General features: G+C 38.9%; 1 protein-coding gene across 1 annotated transcript; it reads left to right on the plus strand.

Moving 5' to 3' along the window:
• Positions 1-16,148: 16,148 nt before the first annotated feature.
• On the plus strand, positions 16,149-18,442 carry LOC135467426 (protein glass-like). Its single transcript, XM_064745200.1, has 2 exons — positions 16,149-16,342; positions 17,305-18,442. The coding sequence occupies exons 1-2, from the start codon at positions 16,149-16,151 to the stop codon at positions 18,440-18,442; spliced, it is 1,332 nt and encodes a 443-aa protein (XP_064601270.1).
• The last annotated feature ends 5,483 nt before the right edge of the window (positions 18,443-23,925 follow it).

Raw genomic sequence — 23,925 nt, forward strand, 5'->3', positions numbered from 1 at the left:
AAAGCATTTGTAGCTAGATTTCCAAGCTCAATTCACTCTTCAGTTAATACATACAATTCTTGTACGCAAACAGGTATAATCCTATACGTAAGTCATGGTACCAGTTATATGAGGCTTTTAAAATGGTGTAATCATATATTTGTATATAAAATTAAACTTAAAAGAAATATTCTTCTCCATTAAAATATGCCAATAATCTACCTTTTCCTTTTGTTTCTATAATTGTTAAATTTCCAGAATACTTATCACTAATTTATTTGTTTTAAGCTGCAAAATTGTATAATCCTCATTGAGAATAAAACTTTAAACACATATATGAGATTTTAGTCCATGCATTCGATTTTCAACTTTGTCGAACAGGCTATGAATAATTGCATACATTTAAGATCATGTACTAATGTGGCCAAATCAGAACGCATAGAAACGGCTTAAACCAACCGTTTTCAACCCAGGTTAAACAGGATCTATAAGTTAACATTTTAACCATTGGCTAACTGAGAGAATACACATGCTTATGTATATATATATATATATATATATATATATATATATATATATATATATATATATTACCATTATGGACAATTTCAGTCTTTAATGCAACCTTAGAAAACAAAACCATTAAAAATAAAATATGATAAAAGATACCAACTGACTGTATATGCTGAGTTTAACAATTTAAAAATAATATATGGGCAAAAACCATATAAACAAAATATATTTGTTAATGCATTTATGTCACTATAACACATCAATAATACTGTATCTTTCGTAAAATAAGAAACAAGAATTCTGTGACTGTAACTTAGCCAACTGTTCCTCTATACAGTGGAGCGATGCAAAATGCATCGGGTTTCCTTTCGTTTCTTATCTGACTTCCCAGCATCAGTGTAGCGAATCAATTGACCATTTCCTTCGGTGAATTTGTCCCATGTGTGTAAATAAATATCCCGCTGTGGCTGAGGATACTTCAAAAAGAGGAGAAATTATAAGACATTAAAACCAAACCACTCATGTCCCAAATTCATTATTCTCTGGTTAATCAACGGAACAAACTGGAGGTCCAACTGTTGTATTGATACCCCGCTTGTCGGCCATAGCCATTAAGTGATTGGAGCGGTGCTCTTCCCCTCATCTCTTCCCAGCTGGGGCGAGCCGTGCCGGGCCGCGATGGAGCCCGCTGAATAGTGTCTCGAACAAACCAACCGTTTTTATTCAGCTTGTTAACCGCTACACCGATTTCTTTTTTCTGTCTCTGCGGTGTTCTTAAGAGCAGGTTCCCGATACCTTTTTGAACTGATTGCTGTGTCCGTCTTTCCTATTGATGCACCATATGTTCTTGGTGGAAATTCTGTTTCCTCTTAGCGGTCATCAGTAGTATTGTTAATATATTACTGGTTTTTTCGAGTAGAAGCCACCAATTAAGTCATAACCAAATGCCTCGTGAGCTGTCTTCAGCTGCATGTTCACTGGGGCATACGAAAGGCATAGCCTATTTGTGATTCATCTTTAGCTCGAGTTTTGTTTATATCGTTGCAGATTAGAAAATGTCTATTTACTGCATGGCTTTAGGGATTTTTTAATTATTTTTTTTTGTTATGTATTATTTTTTTGTTATTAAATGCATAATAGAAATTTTTAAAGTTCGATTTGTGAAAAATATCATTGTTGCTATAGATATATCAACTGTGTTATTATTTAAGAAAATCTGTAATGGAAAATTTTGGTCTGTTCAGTAATTACGCTGCAAGTTTGTGATCCAATATACAAAGCACGTTTTGCGCATATCTCACAAATACCTAAATGCAACCTTACAGCTTAATGTCTGATATGTCTTGTCAACCGTATATACTCTGAATAGACTTTACCACTATTCTGGTATAGTAAGTAAGCCGAAGGAGATGGACAACTCGAATATATATCAAATTCGTATAATTATTTCAAATTAGTTATAGGCCTGTATACCACACCTCAACCACAAACGGATGTTCCAAGTCGATGAACGGTCCACTCATTTCTTAATCTATTACCATTCACACCAATGGTAAGTTTGCAGTGGTCAACCTAACAAGGTATGGACAAAATGAAAACCAAATGTACCTATAGAAATTTTTTCTTGGCATATACTACTGATTATATTAGCATAATTCGTATATATTTTATTAAACTGTATTTTCTTTTAGAAGAATTCAACCTATACTGAAATGGTTTCAAAAAAACACAGTTGACATGCAGAAAATACATTTTTAAAACAAAAGAACTCGTAGTATTAAACTGTAAAAAAAGATAAAAAGTTGAAAATTACATTATATATTTTAATATGATATATTAAATTATATATATGGGACATTACCCTATAGGCCTACATAAGTACATCGACGGTTCAATCTCCATTTCTTTTAATGCTGATGTTTTTAATACATGACCAGTAGATTTCAAAAATAGATTTTGGTAAAAGTAAGTAAATGATTAAAGATACTATAAACATCACATTGGTGGAAGATGTGTATTTTTTTTTAAATGAGAGATATCCTATAAAAGAAAAACACTAACAAATTTGCTGTCGAATTTTAGCAATAAATCTTCATTATGTATAATCTGATTAGAGGCTGTGTAGATGTGAAAAGAACACGAGTCTCTGACTAGAATAGCCAAATATAAAGGTACGTGGGATTTCGTAGGCATATATTGTAGAGGGAAAAAAATCGGATGTCTGAAAACTGAATAGGAGAAATTAATTAGGTGTGACCAATGTATCACTTTAAAACGCCATATAAAAACAATGGTGCATTTTCTCGGCTCGACCAAAAACTAGATTCGAAACAGAAATCGGAAATATTAACAATGAGAACGTCCGCAACGGTAGACAAGTTGTGAGATTTATGTTTGTGGCCTTATGCAGAGCAATGTGTGTGCGGAAGGGGTTGGCAGAGAGGGGTTAATGGTGAGGCACCCACAGCCCTTGACCCGCGCTCCAATCGCACACTTCGCCCAGATAACACAGGTTTGCTCAACCAAAGGTTTACCCTTCACGGCCCAGTGAATGTTAGATAACAAGCTAATGGATTTGACCCACCAACGAGGATTAATCACTATTTGACGCCTCAAAGGCTTGATATACCACGTCACGAAAGAACTAAAAACGAGCATACGAGTTGCAAAACAAGCGTTACGATGCAAACCGGTTGATTTCGGAATACCCGTACCAAAGAATAAAGCCTTAATGAACTCAAAGCATGTACCGTATTCCTGCTGAAACCCACAGCAAAAATCATTTATTTATTTATTTATTTATTTATTCTTAATTCATTTATTTATTTATTCGCGTTTATCACCTTTTCCGTCAGAATTGTTTTTCACTTATACCATACGACGACAGCCGTATTTTTATAGGTTTATGAACGGAAGTACCCGATGTATAACCCTTCGCCCGTTGCCATGCAGGTGCCTGACAAAACGGCTGACGTTAAAACCTCAGACGAACGAACAAATTTTTATTTCCATATAAGTGTCCTTAATTGTTGCTTGTGTGAAATTAAGATTACACAAAGGTGCATGTAAGTGCCGCGCACTTTAAGAAAGTCAAATTTTATGCCCCTGCAATCTGATAACTGATAATTTACATTTCCTCTCCGCGTCATGGCCGTAAACTCAAAGGTGACGGTAAATCGGCACAATGGCAAAATGGATGAACAACTCTCCTGACCTCCACATGAACGTCAGGCGAGGAAAATCATTGTTTTGTATTTTCAAAACTTTAACGGATTTTCAAAAAAATTAAGCGTTTATTGTTTCTTCAAGAAAACCATTTTGAAAAGTTTTTGCAGTTATCACTTGACCTGATGAACGTATGAAACTTTCCAGCACGAGTTTTCATTTTGAGACGTATAAATGCGAGAGCAGTGGTAGAACAAAAATCACGATCATTAGAATCCGCGAGTGCAACAAATAAGAGCAATGTCAATGTATAACAGATCAATGTCGACACTTTGGCATTTAGTATATTTCGACACACTTAATCTACTCTATCTACTAACTGACCTGCAGTTTTATATGAGTCGAGTTTTTTTTTTTTTTTTAATTACCGGTAGAAGTGTTCATGACAACGATTCACTGGTACAAATTTGCGGTCAGGCGACTTATGTCCCCGCGGGGGGGGGGGGGGGGGGGGGGGAGAGAGAGAGAATTCTGCAGACCTTTTTTCACCCCAAGATGACCGGAAACTTGTATGGCTACACTGTTATAGGTAGACTATTTCTTGTATGTTTTGGGCGTCGTGGAATAATTGGTAGAGGTGACTTGATTGCTGACGCACACAGTGGTAGGACTGCTCGAAGCGCACTTAGCTAGAAGTAAGATCTGAATCAACTATACCACGAAAACGCATGCAGCAGATATATGAAGTACATTTATAGCTAGGGCTAACACTTAGTGCTCTTCGTGAATTAACCCGTGGACCGACGTGAAGATTCGTATATTCACGCAAATGTTTAGGGAAACCTTCAATTCATACATGTGCAATCAGTTCACGCAAATGTTCAGGTCTAATTATTGAAAGCTGGAAGCCTAGTTTTCTTGCTCGGAATTTTAAAATTTAGACAGTGCATTTTTCCTTTTTTCGGAAGCGCATGTGTTTAAAATTTGGCAGCAATTTGTTTTCGGACATTGTAATTTGTAATTTGCCCCAAAATATAGCTCAATGGGCTATCTTGAATATATATATTTGAATATATCTGAGCTACGAATAATAGATTTATCAAAATTGAAATGTTTAAATGACTTCAGCCTTTAACTTCAACAAACTTCATGCATGGAATGCAATTGCATCCAAGCTTGCAAACTTTTACAGAGCCTATTAAATTATACCAGAGAACAAATTAAGGGACAGTAACCGGGGATTGTGATTACAAGATTTATTTATTTATCTGAATGCTGTTTTACGTCGTAATCAAGAATATTTAACTTATGCGGCCAGCATTGTCGTGCGAGGAAACCGGGCAGAGCCCGAGAAAAGCCCACGACCCTCCGCAAGCTGCTGGAAAACCTTCCCACGTACGGCCGGAGAGGAAGCCAGCATGGATTTGAACTCTGTGCGACCGCATTGGTGGGAGGCTCCCGGGCCATTGTGCCGCGCTGGCGTGCTAAGCCTCTCGGCCACGAAGTTCCCTCACCAGCTTCCCGTGATTGTCAGAACGTATATTTATATTGTGCATTGCTGAGTTGCAATCAGTGCCGACTCCCGCTTTTAAGTCTAAGGTATTTAGTCCAATTTCTACATATACAAGCACTTTCAAGTGATTGAACATTTGCTTGTAGACAAACTCCCAGGCATACGTATATTTAGCGACTGGTATATGTATTTAGCGACAATCGACATGCGACAAGCAGTGCTTTCCACCAGGTTACATGTCCGAATTCCTTCACCGAAATAAACTTACCTTCGTCATACAACTGAAATATCCTTGGAAATATACAACATACATGGAGTACCAATCACATAATAAAAAACAGAAACCGGAAGTTGTTTTTTTTTTTTGGAAAAAAATATATACTCATGTACATTCTTAAACTTAATATCTCGCCTATATATATAGTACCTATATAAACTCACATCAAATTGGATGTCAACTTACTTTAGTGTAAAGAGTTTGCGCTTCCTTACAAAACAATTCTATTGCAATGCTTCGTGTAGTCATGATTTATGAGAGGAGTCATACTTCTTTGTTCAAAATTTTGTATAAGTGGTTTTTTCGTGTAGTATATAATCATCTATGTAAATCATTTGGCACTTTATAAGTATATATTAAAGCCAGTTGTATTTATGTGGACTTTATGAGATTTCTTGATAATTAAAGTGGTTTGTGTATAAGTTTTAACATGAGGACGGATTCTGATAAAACAAATTAAGTACAACTCAGATTACCCACGCATCAGTGGAAACTAACAGAGATAGGAGGGTATATACTGGAAATCTGAAGCCAATCACATACATGTGAATTTTGGCTATATTTGATACACCAAGCATTAAATAACAGTATGACAATGTGCGAGTGACAGACGCTGTTTATACGGGAGTTTATGAATAGTTTGGGCTGCAGGAATCACACAGTACAGAAGTCGAACAGGCTCTATTGATTTACCGTCAACTCTTGGAGTCCATTCGCTACAGTTTCACGGGATTAATTCTCCTAGTCGAAATAAAACAGCTTCCTTCATCAAAAGAATCCATAGGAGCCCCTCTTACGGACGGTGAAGTCCGGCAACTGCCGGAGATGAAAACCGATATTTTGTTGTGCCAGCCAGTATAGGGTTCTCCGTTATCCATACCACACGTCAGGGATGAAGGCAGCTTATACATCCCCCTAAAGCCAAATAAAAACACGAGCGAGCATTAAACCACAACTATAATGGCCGACAAACATGTTGTCGCATGTCAGTTATCTATACCGAGGAACAGCAGCCTTTTCCTGCTAACACCTTTGATCACTGATGCCTCCAGTTTCACAAGTGAAGCCATTTATTACTTTTGCTCCCATCGTATAAATACATCACAGTTTATTTTTGTTTATTTTTAGGTGGGCTTTATCATACACCCATGTTACCCAACTAATACAGAGGCATCCCATATTTTTCCGTATAGGATTGTTCGTATATGCATCCTCCGAAAACGGGGAGTTCGTTTCAATGTTTACATTCAAATTTGTCACATGAATCCGAAATTTAGGCCTAACGCTTCCATGAACCCGTCTTCCCATCTTCTGAATATAAACAGTAAAAATAGCAAATATATTCGCCGCTCACACACTCACGACAGTCAGCAGCAGTTTTATCATTAATTTCTACCGGTGTGCCATGATCAATGTTCAGTGCTGGTTTTGAAAATTTTCAGTGGAGTCACCGGAGCTATACAGCCACACACGATCAGTGGTTACACGGCCGCACGAGGATGATATTTTCAATAAATGCAGACGTTACATCACTCTTCTAGAGCCAAACTTCAGTCCAGTCATCATCAAGTATTGTGGCCGTTTCTTTCAAACAATATGTGATTTAAAACCATACCGCATGTTGAAACATTGCTAGCAAAATCCTCGTCTCTCATGTGACGGCAAAGCGTGAAGGGATTCCGGTGGCGTACGGATTTGACCGCGTTTTGTGAAGTGGCGCCTTTGTAATAGTTTAAGCTCTTGAATGTTCACTGTACTGATTTAGTTTAAATATTATGCAATTGAAACTAATGAAATAGAAATTTAAAGAACATAATCGTATTCAAGCTGAAGAAATTGTGCTCATTTATCGATGAACTACATTTTGTTGATGCAGGGTCTCTAGTTGTAGTAAGTGGGTTTACTGATTGATCAAAAACCGTGTGCGTGTTGGCCACTTATTACGCAAAAATAAAGGTATATGACAAATATATTATCATAAAAGTACGTGTTCCGCGATCTTGTATCAGCTCTCTTTGTCTGCTGATACGAGAGGCCGACCTCAGGCAACTCTAGCTGATACATCATGGCGGATCACGCACTGTTGTGATAATCTCTATGTATACAATATTATCTTATGCCGAGAATCTTTCATACAACAAATGCAAGGGATCTTTCATAAAATATAGGTAAAATAAATAAGATTTCGGACAGCTAATTAACCATTTTCATCCGCTTGTTTTCCGTCAGTATGTTGTGCATATTTGCCCATCACATGTGAGAACATGCCAAAGTCACTTACATGTTATTTACTTTAAAGCTCTTCGCTGGATTAACCGACTATTAAAGTTGTTCTCATGGCAAAAGGATAAATTCGTATACTCGAACCTGGCCCACTGACACTGATATTTTCCAAGCACATGCTTCCGGTTTAACGTTGTTTTCAACATAAATTTGGTCACATCATGACGTCATAGCAGCGCAGTCTCACTGCAGACATTCACCAGTGCTAGACTAGTGGAACGATATACCACTGATCCCTGGCATTGCATGCCCCCTATCCAATCTCTAGACTTGTGGAACGACATGCTATTGACACCAGACATGGAGCCTCATCTAATCTCTTGAGGCTATAGCCTGTTTCTTTGAGTCAGTCGCCTATATTTTCTACATAATCAGTCAAACTCGCTACCAAAATTGACTTTAGTCAATGACACGTCACAACAGAAAGCATAAGCTAGGTTTCGAGGGCAGGAACTCATTACCTCGGGTGACGTCGTTATTCCAACCAGTAGCATGTTGGATATTTGGCGTAGTTTAACTTGTTTTGAGGGAGGGCGACACCACACTGCTAGTGAACGTACTATAAACTCTGTTTCTGACTGCTGAGCATTGTCCCACTGATAAATAACATGTCGTAAATCCTCCTAAATGAAGATTGCAAAATTACGAAGCAATACTTCGTTATATGTACACATATGTAAGAAGAATAGCTCTCTTCTAGCCATTAAGACTCTGGGTTTACCCCATCGTTCACATAGAGAGAGCTATAAGAGAGAGTCAGAAAAATTTTATGCGGCATGCATGGGAATTGAAATTTTAGTGCTGAAAAGGGACGTATATTGAAACCCAAAGTTAAACGCGCTCTCTTAAACGCTTTACTATAAACAACTACCAGTATGTCCACAACTGACATCAGGCATGGTGCCTCATTCAATCACTATGGATTAGTGGAATTCCAAGTCCCTGATACCAGGCATGATACCCCAAGCAATCACTACACTATAGTGGGACGTCTTGCCATTAAAACTAGACATAGCGCCATATTCAGTCTCTGTAGATTAGAGGAACGCCATCCCATTAACAACAGACATGCCAACACAAACTAGAACCAGATCGACCAGTAGTTGGCTTAAGCACATATCCTGAGCTATAAACGAGGAAATACATAAACCATGCAAGAGTGTGACTATTCCTGTGTTAAGTGAGCTGGAGGGGAGCACCCGAAGCACTTGGTCACCACAATACCATCTGTAAAGATAAGGATTTTGCCCTGTGACGCAAAAAGTTCGCCTAAATGAATACTACAAAATTATAAAGCTATATTTGGTAATATGTATACATACGCTAGAAGGATAGATACATGTACCTCTTCTTGTCATTTCTTGTCATCATAAAGACCTTTACCTCATCGTTCAAATGAGCACTGACAAAAGAAAACATTTCGTAAAAGATATACAGAGAAACAGGAAAATATACTGTGCGTCACGCACCGGCTATTTGACCAAAGTTCTAAACTCTCTTTTAAACCCTTAAACACATGTAACATGTCTAAAACTGAAGCCATGTTTGTGTTTGGCATTGGTATTTGAGACCAACAACAAGGACATGATGTAAGAAAATAAACCCTATTCGATATCATAAAGGTTTTCGTTTAATGCGTGGGAAAATGTTATGTAAAAAAAGTTTCCAGTTGGTCCTGCATTCGAAAGCCGCAGTCAGGAACTGAACATTTTTATGATAAGAAAAACAAGGATAAACATATAAACATGGACTTAACTAACTACAAGTAATTAATCAAGCAGAAGATGAGTACTCAACGAAGAGTCTTGAAGGTGGCGTATATATGCCCTCGGCTATTTTAGCATCACAACTTACGAGAACAAGTCACAACATTAAGAGGCACACATTTGATACAAGGTCTTGTGGAACATTCCGTATGACAAACATTTTAGTAGTAAATGAACACCAGTAACAATACCGTGTATACTTCACGCATGAATGGAAGACGGAAAGCCGCATGAATCTCTTTTGTCAACGTTCCTGGGGTTTTTTTTTTTTTTTTTCGTGTTTTTTACCGGAGGCCAAAGGAGCACCGTGGTTGGGTGACAGTGTTGTGGATGTGTAGGACTGAGGGAGGCGCATGCTGAGGGTTTCCTCGTTGAAGGGTGTAGGGGGGAAGGAGGAGGGGGGAGCACCGGTAAGACCCTCCTCGTTATTAGATTAGCCTGCAAATCAGCCGTGCGGCTCATCGACGTTTGATGACAATATTGTGGAAGAGCGTGGGTCAGTTACAGCATGGCGGAACTCTTACAAGCGATGTGAAGCACAGGTTGCTTCGGCGAGATCTTTGGGCTCTGGTCTAATCTCCAGGCACAAAAGAGACGAGGCAAGAGAGAAAGTCATCAAGTGAAACCCCAGCAATGATTTGCCCGTTATCAACTTTCATCCGAAGTAAAGCCCGCTATATGACGGTTAAATGTACACAGGCGACGATATCAAGAGCACTGGAGATGCTGTGACAATGAGTGGCGATGCTTTAAGCTGTCTACCACGGAAGCATTGCCCCATCTTAGAAGCCGTTTAAGTTTGTTGTTGTAATCAACATATGCTTTTTGCCTCGATTACACGACGAACCCTTCAATCTTGCCACCATAACAGGCAGGTGTGACGTCACCTCCACATATATATGGATATAAGACGCATCAAGCCCGTAAGTCCATTACAACGAGCTCATGTAGCCCATTGCCAGTTGTGCTTTTTGCTAAACTAACCCGTGTTTCGTGTTTAATCACGTCAAAAGCGACACAAAACGTTTTTGTGGGCACATTTGAAGAATCCATCACATTCTCATATTATTAAGGGAGAAGAAATCATTTTCCTTTTGACCTGATATGAAAGATTGTATGATGTTTAGGTTTTTCAATTCAAAGAACAAATTTGAGCAAAAATATGTATATTAGGCAAGCATCACATCCTCTTTTAGAACAATATGATTTACTATTCGTTTATTTATTATTAAATTATGGTGCGAGTGACCACGCACTGTAAACCGGGAAGAACCCGGGGGAAACCATGCAGGTGTGCCGGCAGCTATTCCCACGTACGATCGGAGAGGAAGCCAGCATGACCCCATTGGTGAGAGTCTTCTGAGTTTATGCAAAGATGAAATATATCAAGAAATACAGGTCCAAAATTACCCACTGCCTATATAAAATCATTTTCAGATGTTCCTTTTCTGCTTAATTCAAAACCATTACCTCCCTTTTTAACATAAAAATACTGCGTGTATATACGGAGAACGTCTGCGAAGCAAAAGCATGGAAAACGGCGGATTGTAAATTCAGTGTTACTGAATATATACTGAAAAGCATATCAACAGATTATTTTCTATCTATGATTAGACTTCAAAATATAAATGTCAGTACTTTGTAATGAACACTTCATTTCGTTACTTAAGTGGCAAAAAAATTGTTGCGTTTCCTTATGTCCTGATAATATAGTATTTAGAAAAATATAAAAGCCATTTATATATACAAACACATAAAGTAAACCTTCGTCAAGGATACACTTGAAATATACAATAGGGGAGTTTCCAGTTCGAACTATTTTATCGTTGAAGGTAGAAAAAAACCTAACTGTATGATGCGACCTGTCAAAATGTAAGGCACTTATTTTTCATCACATTCACTATTTTATGGGCGTCTGAAAAAAGTGTCATAAAAAGTAATTTAGAATGGAGGAATGAAAGAGAAGATTGAGAATCTGAATATGTGTGAACTTGAGAAGTTCCTAAAAGAATGCAGTGTCGTTCATGCCTCTGGAAAAGGGTGACACAGGTGATAAGATTGATGTCAATATAGGTTGCCTAAGATTTTTCCCCATTCTCATGAAACAGTTTTTACCTTTGAAAACAAGAGTTCCAACTCGAAACTCCCCTATTGAGGTCATATTCAGTTACAAACAACTGTACAGAGATACCAGAAAAAATATCCTTTTAAACGTCCTTTCTACCGTAAATCTTCATACATGTTGTTGTGCTTTTCATCAGTAAATAATAAAACAGTTCAACAATTGCGATGTATCAAACTCTCATTATTTTAAATTCGGGTAATAAATTTCAATCCTTTTTTTTCTGACGTTAATTGGCAAGGTTACATTGCGAATCACTGAGAATCAAAACATTTGAACATTGATGAGGACTGACTGCAGTCTCGATGGTGATTTCTACGGATTCTCTTCAGTTAATGGCCGAAAACAATTATAACAATCTTCTAAGCATGCATAATCTTTGCTAACAATATCCGTATCTTTGTGTTGTATTAACGTTTGATTTTGTTCTCGCGAAAAAAACACTGGAGGGGCCAAGATCTGTGTTCTATGTAGTCCCCGTTAGGCCTTACAAACAGAAGCCGGTGTTAGGGCACGTGGCCCGGATGGGCCTCCCGGGGCATCTTGCGCTCAAATTGCTCCTTGCCCTTCTTCTTTCCTCTTGGGTTCTCTAATCCTCGTACTTATCCCAATATCGCTATATTCTTTTATTTATTGGATAACTGGCTGAAAGGTGACTGGTGACTAATACTACGTGCCATGAAGACTCACAAGGGTTTCACCCCACACCCGACCCCACGGTTGCGCGCGTCGACCACAAGGCCAACCCAGCCATCTTGTCAACTTTGTACTAATTTGCAGCTTTCAATGGAGCTGTCGCTTTGGCTTCTATGCCCGCGCCCCTCAAACAGGCAACCAAACTCGACTTAGCCCACTAATTATACACCACTCATCAAAGAAAACATGGGACATGCACCGAAATTTGTGTCCTCAAGAGTTTATGTTTTCATAAAAAGGATCGTAATTATTTATAGTCGGCTCGATCAATTATACGTAGATAACAGAAAAGGGTAGCGTGAGTGTGACTGGTTGAAGGGAGGTGCGCTTTAAGCGGGTTTTTGAAGGGGTCTCTATTAGCTAGACTTGTGGTTGATGCCATAACCATATTGCTACGGCTTTTAATTAGAAGAGCCTGGGTTAGCCTGCACAATGTTGCCACACGCGACTTTGTGTTTACAATGGCGACCGGTTGATAGGAAAATAGTGAAAACAGAATAGACCCACGAGCTGTCCGAACGCCCGCTAACAAACCAAGTCTTAATCACCACGATTTCCCTCTTCTTGTAACGCTGTTATGCTGTATTATACTACGGAGAGGGAGGTTCGTCTTGACAAGACCGATGCAGCCGTATCTTGCGTCAAATATAGCCGTTAGCCTCATTGATTGAGGGGCACTCATAACGCCAGAAACTCCATCCTTGGGCTGCGAGATGGCTTTGGCTGCGCGCTGCAAGCCCGTCCATCTTCATATTACGCGATGCAGGTGAAACCGGAGTAAGCTTAAGAGAGGAATTTGTTAATCTGCGATCAGCTCCCGTTTGAACACACGGGCTTACAAATTGAGCAAAATTAATATATCGACCCTATTAAAACATTTCCTTCTCCCGTTCTTTCGGCGACTTGGCGGCAATACAAAGGCACTAATTACTGAATTTTCTATCCGATTAAAAAAGAAAAAGGCTTGACAAGAACTTGAGTGAGCAGCCACCTACTGTGACAGAATGGAAACAGGGAGGTAATTTGTGTAGGGAAGTACGACGCTGACGATTATACCCCAGGCAGTTCTCACGCGCGCCTATAAAACAGTGGCACCAGTAAAAGTATCTTGTTGCCGCCTGCTTTCCCCGGTTACAGGGAAAACAAGGGTCAATTACGTTTTCTTCTTCTTCTATAAAATAATAAAGAACAAAGATTCTTAAGTTATATGATAAATGATACCTTATACAGGATCATTTTAAGATCGAATGTCTGGAGTCAATACAGTTACACTGTCATTCGACAGCGAAGGGCAAAATGGATGTTAATATTCTTGTTATTATCAGGAAAAGCCATTATGTACCCAAGAAAAGGAATACAGCACATTTTTATTGCCCAGTAAACTAACAGTAAAATAAAACTAACAGTAAAATAAAACTAACAGTAAAATAGTGTATCCCAACATCTACCAACGCGGATTGGAGTGATTTCAGTCAGAACCATCTTTAACATGGGGAAGATGTCCTCCCAAACCAGTCAACAATTCCATGATGAAGTTTTCGTTCCAGAACAAAATTGCAATTGGTGTCCGCCATGGGCTTCTAATTAATTGCCATGATGAAACTCGCCATAACCGGACAATTAATTATTTAATTACACAGAGTTTCCTTCAAGGTCATGCACCTGGCATCCACATATATAAACAATAGCACCAACACGATTTCTATACACAACGCCAACAAGATTTTCGTTTCATCAGCAAGACTTTTATATGACCAGCTTTACTTATGCATTAAAACCACGAAGCAAACAGACTTCTGAATCACCAACAAGACTTCTGTGTCACCAACACGACTTCTTCATCAGCCGTAACAGTATTATCGGTAATGAGGATCAAACTTTCTGGAAATTTAAAAAGCGTAATTCCTAATAAAGATAATACTGTAACTTAGTCTAAATAACATATATCAGTCTAAAGATTTCTGTCAGGAGCTGCAGTACATCTAACCCATCAACAATTTATTTGTTTATCTATTTGAATGGTGTTTTACGCCGTAGTCAGGAATATTTCACTCCTAGCGACCACATTGTTAAGAGACTACTGGGTTATTATGCTGCACTGTAGCACTGTAACCACTATAGGCGACGGAGAACTCATCTAAAAAATGCGTTGAATCTTTAAAAATGACTCTCCATATTTGTTTATGAGGTAAGAATCTTTCATATTAGTGGAATGTAATGGCGTAAGGGCTGGGTGAGCTTAGCAGACAAATGTGCTATGAGAAGTGTTATCCTTGAAGCCATAGATAGGTTTTGGCGAATGATGTATCTACAACATTTGAAACCCTGTGTATGTTCATGTTGAAGAGACAATTTCATGAAAAGATACTTCATATAGATCTTTAATGATTTCTGGTCATTTATCGACAGGAATCGAACTGATGAGAGTTAAATCTTCTACAGATATTATTATACCAATTTTTTTAAACAAATCAATACATCTGACGAAAATTGCCATTTTTCACGATGTGGTGAAAGATATGGCAAATGTTAAGCAACATCTAATCATTTTACAAAAAGAATTAAGCACGGATAAAAAGGGAGAATTTAAACATTTATTTGAGTAATATATACCTATATACGAGTAGCATTCTGGATTAAATGTGAGGATAATATGCATATCATGTTAAAGCTATTTTCCATTCGTATTTATTGGGAATTTATTTGATTTACACGGATGTCGTGATACATGTGATAATTCCAAAAATAAACTGGGATAACTGGGACAAGTAGGATCGTTTGGTTGTTATGTACTAAAAAATTTTTATGTACTAAAATTTTTTTATTTATTTCAGGAATCGCTTATATATATATATATATATATATATATATATATATACACACACACACACACAGGTCATCTGTGTTATTGGCAACATTTTAGTGTGAGCATAGCACCCCCCCCCCCCATCCACACACACACACACAAACACACAAACACCTCGGAGAAAGCCGTGATTGTAGGACAATTGGTCAGACCATACGATAATGATATACAGAGTGTTCGGCACGCGCCCGCCCCATTGGCCAATCAGGCAGAAACATGCCCTGTCATCGACCAATGGCTAGCTGGATTCTGTGCGGGGAGCGTATAGGTTGATTCTCCACTGGCCGCCGGTAGCTCGGCCGAGCGCTGAAGCCGTACAGCAAGATAAAACTCTTCTACATCTTCCATATTTTATCTTCAAGAAAAAATTATAAAGACGCGCACACGATTGTTCTTTAAAGGTTGTTGAGTCCCAAAAATCGGTCCTTGACTGAAGACTGTTGGCTGCATTGCTGTGAGGAATCCCGGACTGTATCACTGTCAGAGAAGTCTTAGATGGTCGGGTATTTCAAGTTTGTCAGTCAGGGGGTCTTATAAAGGTAAGAAATCCCAACAAGGATTTAACACACCAGCGATAATGCCCTAGTTTATTTCCCATTCCATCTCGTGGACTAGGCCCCAATATGAGAACCATATATAGAAGCAAGATGCCGGCCTATTCGCAGTTTGTAGGTTTTACAGCCAGCTTATCTATTTCATCAGGTAAATTCGATTTGGACAATTTGATCTGGTCGGCTGTGTGTGTAACGAGTTGGATACCTTTGAGTTTTAATCAGGTGACAATTTTGATGGGCAATCCGTGACATCAATACGAAGGAAAACTTGTAACTTACACGCTACCTCCAAAATCCTTTTATCTACAACCAGGCTTTCGGAAACCTTGCCGAGGTTTTTAGATATAGCCACGGGAAGCCAGACTACCTCTGATTTATCACTTTGGATTTTTTATTAGATTTAAACAAAAAAGGATGATGGAAAATACATATATACCAAACAACCCGAGCTACGCTGAGATGTGGCGGGGGAGCCCGACGAAGAGCCTGCAGTCCGATGTCTCGCGCTCCCCTATCGAGGTTACCATGAACAATTATTCCATGTCTCCCATTGACTTAGAGCCGCTCTCAAACATCTTTTCCTTCTCCCCCTGCGGACCAGCATACAAGTAAGTAAACACTTCAAGTCTTCTTTAACTGTCATGTTAAGGTATAAAGTCAAAAATTATTTTTAAGTGCAATCATGCAACTGACACGCACGTAAGAAAATTTTGCTCAAGACCTGATCCGATTTACCTGCGGTACATGTATATATGCACTGTTTTAATTGCAACATTGCCAAAGTTTTCGTTATGCCTGTTTGCTTTCATCACTGTGTCACAAGACGGCAACAGTTCTTATTATTAAAATATGGTAAGGATGGAATTTATACGGTTAACAAATGAATACAGGGAATCTAGTTTGGTGAGAATATAGCATGCCTTCTCACTGTTGAGAAATGCACACAAGGACATTCGAGTTGGTGCTTCTTATTAAATCAGTTATACATTTATAAATCTTAAAATGTGGGGGTTTTCATGGACATTAAGATGTTTTTTAACAATGTGTTGCGTGATTCAACAAAAACTCAAGACTAGTTATATTGGTATTATATTAAATTATTTCACTCAGTGCAGTGGGCTCCTTTGTAATTATCAAGTTTGCCATGAAATATTGCCGATGTGACGTTAAGCCATACTAATTCATTCATGTTTGCCATTTAAGCGTTTTTCAGAAGTTGATAAAACTGGTAGTACAAAATTCGGAGTTTCATGTTAAATTACGTTTTAAAACTTGAATTTCAGTAAAGAAATTAATTTGTACAGTAACACAGACAATAATTTTTAATCGGTATCGTAATACCAGAAAGAACCTCTCATTAGCTCATTTTGATGAGTTTATTACATTCAAATACCTGCTTTAGGGTTGGAAATTTTTCTGTCTTTGTGAATTTCTCTTCTTCTGTCAACCAAACTATAAAGAAAGTAGCACTCTGGCGATTTTTCTCTGCGCCTACCTAAACGATGTGTAAAGAAAACAACCAATTTCATGGTTCACTAGGCCTCAATAGTACTATCGTTTTTCGTTACAGAGAATACACCGTGTTCAAGGAAAAATCCTATGATATAGCCGATGCCTTGTTGTCGCTGAAGCATGCTGTAGTGCACCCTCAGTTTAGCGGCCCTCTCTCTCCTTTGTCACCTCCAATGCCTGCTCCTCATTTCAGTCCGCCGGGTTCGAATCCAGCCATGGGCCCGCAGGGACCGCCGTCCTTCGCTTACGCCATGGGGCACCATCAGGCTCAGATGGTGCAGAATTCGTACACTTCGGGAAGCGGTCATTACCATCACCATCACCAGATACCTTCCCATCAACTCCAGTACACGGACCCCAGTCAGAGTCCTGCGAACCAGAACACACAAGGATCCATGTTCCCCTCCATGAGTGTGAATGTGTCCATGAGTATGAACGTTGGTATGCCCCCAAACCAGTACCCAATGCCTAACCAGTGGACAGCGCAAGGCACGCCGGCGCCTTACCCCCACCACAGCGGTCCGGCCAGCCCCCTGCAGCACCAGTACAACGGGTACGGGTCACAGAACCACCCGTACCACGGTTACGGACCGTCCTATTCCTTCTCCTCGGAATTCCGCAATATCCCCGAGGGTAGGAATGTCTTCTACAAGAGTTGTGGGGAAGGATTCAAAGATAGTACCCGCTTCTCCGGACTTTCGGGTTTCAAGCGGACAAAAATATTCCCATGCCGTCAACCACCTGCATCGCCTTTGTCGGAAAATGGAAAAGTAAACTTATGCCAAATTTGCGGCAAAACGTACGCTCGACCTAGCACATTAAAAACTCACATGAGAACGCATTCGGGAGAAAAACCGTACAAGTGTAGCACATGTAACAAGTCATTCTCACAGGCTGCCAATCTAACGGCTCACATTAGAACACACAGTGGTGAGAAACCGTTCCGCTGTCCGATCTGTGACCGTCGGTTTTCTCAGAGTTCGTCAGTGACCACTCACATGAGAACGCACTCTGGGGAGAGGCCGTACCGCTGCCGGATGTGCAAAAAGGCATTCTCGGACAGTTCCACTCTTACCAAGCATCTCCGAATCCACAGCGGTGAAAAACCGTACCAATGCAAACTTTGTCTCCTTCGATTTTCACAGTCCGGAAATCTCAACAGGCATATGCGCGTGCACGCCACGAATAATGTCTGAGGCAGGATTGCTTATACCGCACCAATGACAACGGTGCCAAAGCCATTTGTCTCCAGTCAGTTGTTACCATATGATAATGCTGATGGATTATATTCACCATGTGGACAATATGCTGCGGTATCCAGGTGTCAAACCATCGGACATATCAGTTAGTCTTAGTTCGCTTGGTTGCCTGCTTGACGTTAGATCGGACACCGGACAAAGTCGGACTCCCAATCTGAGAAAACTAAACTTTTGACACAATTATAGCCAAGATATTATTACGTTCCAATGCACCCATTAAATGTCTGGCAATGCACTCTTGTAAAACTTTATCCGTTTTCGATCAGTGAATATCCATAAGATATTAGCATTAATCACAGGATGGGATTCGTGAATATGACTATTATTATAAAGGCTATTGTTGTGCTAAATGATACATAACGCACCAAAATATAGATAATATGTTTATATATGTATATATTGTGTATTAAAAGTGCACAAATAACACTGAGATTTTTGTTATCTAATTAAAACTTAAACAATTAAACAAGTATTTTAAAAAAACAATAACAAAAAAAAATACAACAACAAAGAAATTCGCCGAACACTTAACACTTTGGTATTTTATATTTATTCGTCGCTACTATGAACAGCCACCATAAAGAATGTATTACACAAACAATTTCAGTGAACACCTTCTTAGATACGCCAAAATGAATACAATTATTAAGAGCCTGCCAAAATGTGGACCAACATTTGGAGTTTCTCTCGTTTGAAAAACACCAGGGGCCGATTCCACAAAGCCATTTCTGATTTAAGCCAGAATTTAAAATAAGATTTTGTACCTTATTTTGGGGTTACAGGTTAAAATTTTGAGCACCGCCTTAAATTTATCTTAAGACCAACCTGTCAAATTTTCAACTACCAGTACCAAATATTAAGCATTCTGACGAGGTCAATAATTCTGATTTAAGTCAGAAGTGGGTTTTTGGAATCGGTTCCAGTATAATTAGTTATCTCGCATAGCATATACATCGAAGACATATATACAAGGGTCTTGCTGGTCGGCGCGAATAAATGGGTTCTAACACAGCTTCCTGTGCCCTGGGGGATCATGTCGCAGGTTCAAATCTAGCCCCAGCTGTTTAAGCTGTAACTGTAAATCAGAAAGCCTTTAAGGTACCATTATACTAGGCGAAGGAAATAGCTTCCTGTCTGGTTTCCTCCATCTATATAAAGTTGCTCGCATAGACATGCCATGTAAGTAAAACTGTTTGCAGTATACGGATCACCACGATATATGGCTGATAAACTGACAACGTGGCGATAAGCCGTATAATCTTTTACTTCAGAGGACGGCGTTAAACCCCAAATAAAATAAATATAAATGAACTCATGACACAAATATGATTCAGTATTGTTTGGTTGGTATATACAGAGACTTTATGGCGGATTACTTGACTCATGCTTTAGTTTGATACAGACTGACGGACTGTTTCAGTGAATGGTTGTTAGGTGTTATATCTGTATGAGTTTTAATTTTTTTTCGGTGGGAATAATTGCATCTGTACATTAAACATACCGAAAACGGCCGCATATATGTGATGTATAAGGCTCGATCTCCGAAAACGTTGTGAATATTTTTTTTTATACTGACATGTGACAGTCACGTGACACCGAATCATCAAATCAGTAGTTAGATCTAACATTTTATTTTTTCAAGTGCAACTTTCAAACAGCCCTGTAAAAGTTTGAGATCGAGTGATAAAGTATTGCATGCATAAAACAAACGTGTTTTGTCTCAGCGTGTGCTGTTTTGACTTGGTTGTGTAACGTTGGCACATGTAATGATTCGATTGCATTTCTCAGAACAAAACATGTTCTCTGTCACACCATATATGCTCCAAGCCTGCAAGCTCTCTAAGGCTTTCGGTTTTTTTCGGGCGCGTATCTAGCGTACAGCTTCGTGTATATACATTGTGTAGGTGAAAAAATAACGAAATTTAGTAAATAGGGGCGTTTACAGCCGTGTGTTGTAACCATAATTTAATGGGTTTATTTGAAGCATTATCGAACAAAAAAATATGATAACTTCAGTTTTAATTACGAAAAAAGAAACAAAAAGACAAACAAATTGAAAACTACAAAGCCCATGCAGTCATTTTTTTTCCTACAAATTTTCCGGAGTATATTACGTTTTACCTTTGATTGTGTTTGGACAGTGTTAGATAGTAAGGGGTGCGACAATGGGGGACAAGTGAGAAATGCAGGGGGTGGGGATTGTGGTTGACAGTTAGGGCGGATTGGTCAGCCCATTCAGACCGCTACACAGTGTTATAAGTCTAACCACGCTGCACCCTAACCCTAACGGTGTCTCTTGTCGTCCACACCAACGTATATCACTGACGGATCCGAGAAAAACGCCGGCTATTTATCCGTAATTTATGACATAGGGCAGTGTCTGATAGCTGTTTTATCTCGCCTAAGATCAGAACAAACTCTTTATACAGCAAGACTGGTCACTGGCAAAATGCACTTCATTGTGATGGACAATAGCTTGCGAGCAGGGACAGCGCTGAAATCACATCTCAGAACGATGCGGCAGGTCATTCGGGAGAAACAGCACTATTCAGCTTTGTGTTGGAAGATAATGTTAAGAGCATGGGAGCCTCAAATTAAGTCTTTTTGGTTTCTTTTTTCCTGACCCTTCCCGAAGGGCTGAGGGTGACGGCGTTACGGTCGTCGCGTGGCGGTGATGAGCCGGTGTGTTGACCCTCCCCGACACGCGCATTGCGCCCAGGGCCACCAGTATAAACGTGTCAGGCCTATTCTACCTCTTCACCTGACTTCTAAATTCTTGTTTTCTTCACTGTTTTCCTCTCTCCAATTTAATTCCCTTCTTTCTTTCCTTTGCCGTTATGCATTTGATCTTAGCTGCGCAATCGCCGGCCGCTTGAAGGGGATGTTGGTGGTGAATTGACAGCCTCGTCGCCCCTCGCTGACTCTGTACCCGACTCTACACGGTCTCCCCTTCTCTCTGTACATGCCCAGCCCAACCCCGACCATCCCATATACCCGCATCCCCGTGAACAGATTAAAAGCCTTTCCCAATTTACCGGCGAAAACATTTATCAACAAAGAAATATCATTTGTAAGCTTTAATAATTATCTCGTCGAAGAATGATGGGCCTGATCGAGTTTGTTGTTGACGTCCTCCCGCCACACACACATACGCTGTATACATACGTACATTACTGCGGTAAGGGCGTATGCATGAACTGCCTGAGTGACAAGGGGCTCTTCTCAGAATTATACATAGAAACAGGTCCGTAATTAACAGTGTAGCCCACGCAAATAACAAACACGCTTGTCAGCATGTGATCACAGTTTGCAACAAGCAGACACTTAACGAATCTAATTATTTCAATTATAAATCTCAAGGGTGTGTTTTGTATTGTTTTGGCCTTGTTATAAACCTCAACTCATCTGTGTATGTATTTTGGATATTTTTTTCACGTAGCCTTGACTAAATAACAAATAAAAAAAAAACAAATATTAAATAAACCTTTTTTGAAATGTTAAACCGCTCTGAACAATCCGTATAAGACTTTCAGACTTATCATGCTAACCATGAAACATTGTAAGAATGGTACTGGAAATGCCTTGGTTATTACCAAAGAGAAAGCTTCGTCTATTGCAAATCCTGACTTTAATTTGTATCAAGGCCATATAGCCATTATCAAAGTCTTAACATATTTGAGTATGTATACCGCGTAAAACACAAATCAAGTAAAATGTGTAAAATTAAAAACAAAACACTTTTTTCAGCGTGGTCCGACTGGCAGATATTCCTGAATAAGGAAAGTCACCTTATCTATCGTGAGTAGTTACTTCCGTTTCCACATTAATTCCTTACACGCCGATCGACAGACGGCACGTATAAATGAATTCTGTAAAACAGCGTAAAACCACCAATCGAACAAATAATGTAATGAAAATATGTTTAAAGCTTTAATAAATTCTTATAGAATAAAATTCGATGGTGAATAAGTTGCTCGTTTGTTCTTGTTTTCTTGGAGTAAAGGCCTACAGCTTTTTAAAATTTGACCACATACAGGCCCTAAAACAAAGTAAAACATCAATTACATGTTAACTATAATATGCATTCTTCTAATGATTAATATTTATTAATTTAATGTATTTATAGGTGGTAAGTGTGCGTATACGTATATATACGGTTATATGAAAGACCCAAAATGGCCTACTATAGTGTTTCACACACTTCTCAGAGGAGTTTTCATTAAAGTTTTTATTTATGAAATTATTTCAGTATATTTTGGGATCATATACACCCCACGTGTTGCCATTTTGGGACCATGGTATACTATATTTATCATCACATGGCGTTAATACTTTGATGGATATGTAACTATGCAGTTATTGGTATGCACGATCTTGTCTATTCCGGAGGCAAACACCATTAACGGTATGTGTGTTTCCTTTTAAAACATGTTAATTTTTGGCCACTTATTCCTTTTGCGGGAAAGTGCCATCGATGAATACATTCAACGAATTTTAAAAATAATGAGATTTCTCATAAACCCAAATGTGGACTCCACATATATACAACGCTCTTTACATTATGCATCACTCGGATCCGCATGCTTCACCTCAATACACATTCAAATACTTTCTCAATTCTTTTAATATGTTTTTCACTTTAATTTATTTTTTTCCTGCACAAGCATTGGTGTTGTTTATTCTCATACCTAGCACCAAAAGCATCTGCGCTGTATTATCCGATTAAAAGACTGAATTAGAAACAAAGTAGTTCATATTGTCAGAATGCATGCATATATGTAGGCTATTTAGAAGCCTACATATGTATATGGATATATAATTTAAATTTATATGGTGTTAAAGAAAAACATATTTTTTTAAAACAGTTACACAAGAATTTTCTCATCGAATATTTAAGTATAACATCCAATTTCAATGATTTTCGTGCATGACTTAATGAGACCAAATAAAGATTTTCCCCCAACTTCTTATATGCGATAATAGAGGTCTAATAGCTAGCCATTTTATTCATATAGCCAATAAAGATCGTTCTAAAATAGAAATGTACCTACTGCCTCCTTTGAGATTACATCTCTAGTATACCTGAGCGCCATGCTTCTTACAACAGGGCGGTCGAAAGCGAGGCTTGTGAATTACGTCATCTGAGATTACTACTTGCGCCTTATGTAAACAACTGCACGTGGTGGCGAACGTACCGAACTGTTGAGCAGTGCGCTATTTACAGGCGTTTGTGGGTATTATTATCATCCCCGTCCGTGCTCAAGCTGAGTCTTAGCAATTTAAATAAATCTACACACTTACCATTTGATTTTGCGTAACAGAATTCTGAGGGGATACAACAATAGTTATCGTGGGTTCGTCTCTGTCTTCTCGACGCTGAATGACCAGAGCTTTGCCTTCTACTGTATGGAAAATTTTTG

Source organism: Liolophura sinensis, chromosome 6, assembly GCF_032854445.1.
Source record: "Liolophura sinensis isolate JHLJ2023 chromosome 6, CUHK_Ljap_v2, whole genome shotgun sequence".
Lineage (NCBI taxonomy): Eukaryota > Metazoa > Mollusca > Polyplacophora > Chitonida > Chitonidae > Liolophura > Liolophura sinensis.

Excerpts from the sequence above, each read along its gene's own strand:
- LOC135467426 (XM_064745200.1), top strand. The coding sequence starts at position 16,149 with ATGATGGAAAATACATATATACCAAACAACCCGAGCTACGCTGAGATG. Across the intron at positions 16,343-17,304 it reads CCCTGCGGACCAGCATACAA|AGAATACACCGTGTTCAAGG; the intron begins GTAAGTAAACAC and ends TTTTCGTTACAG.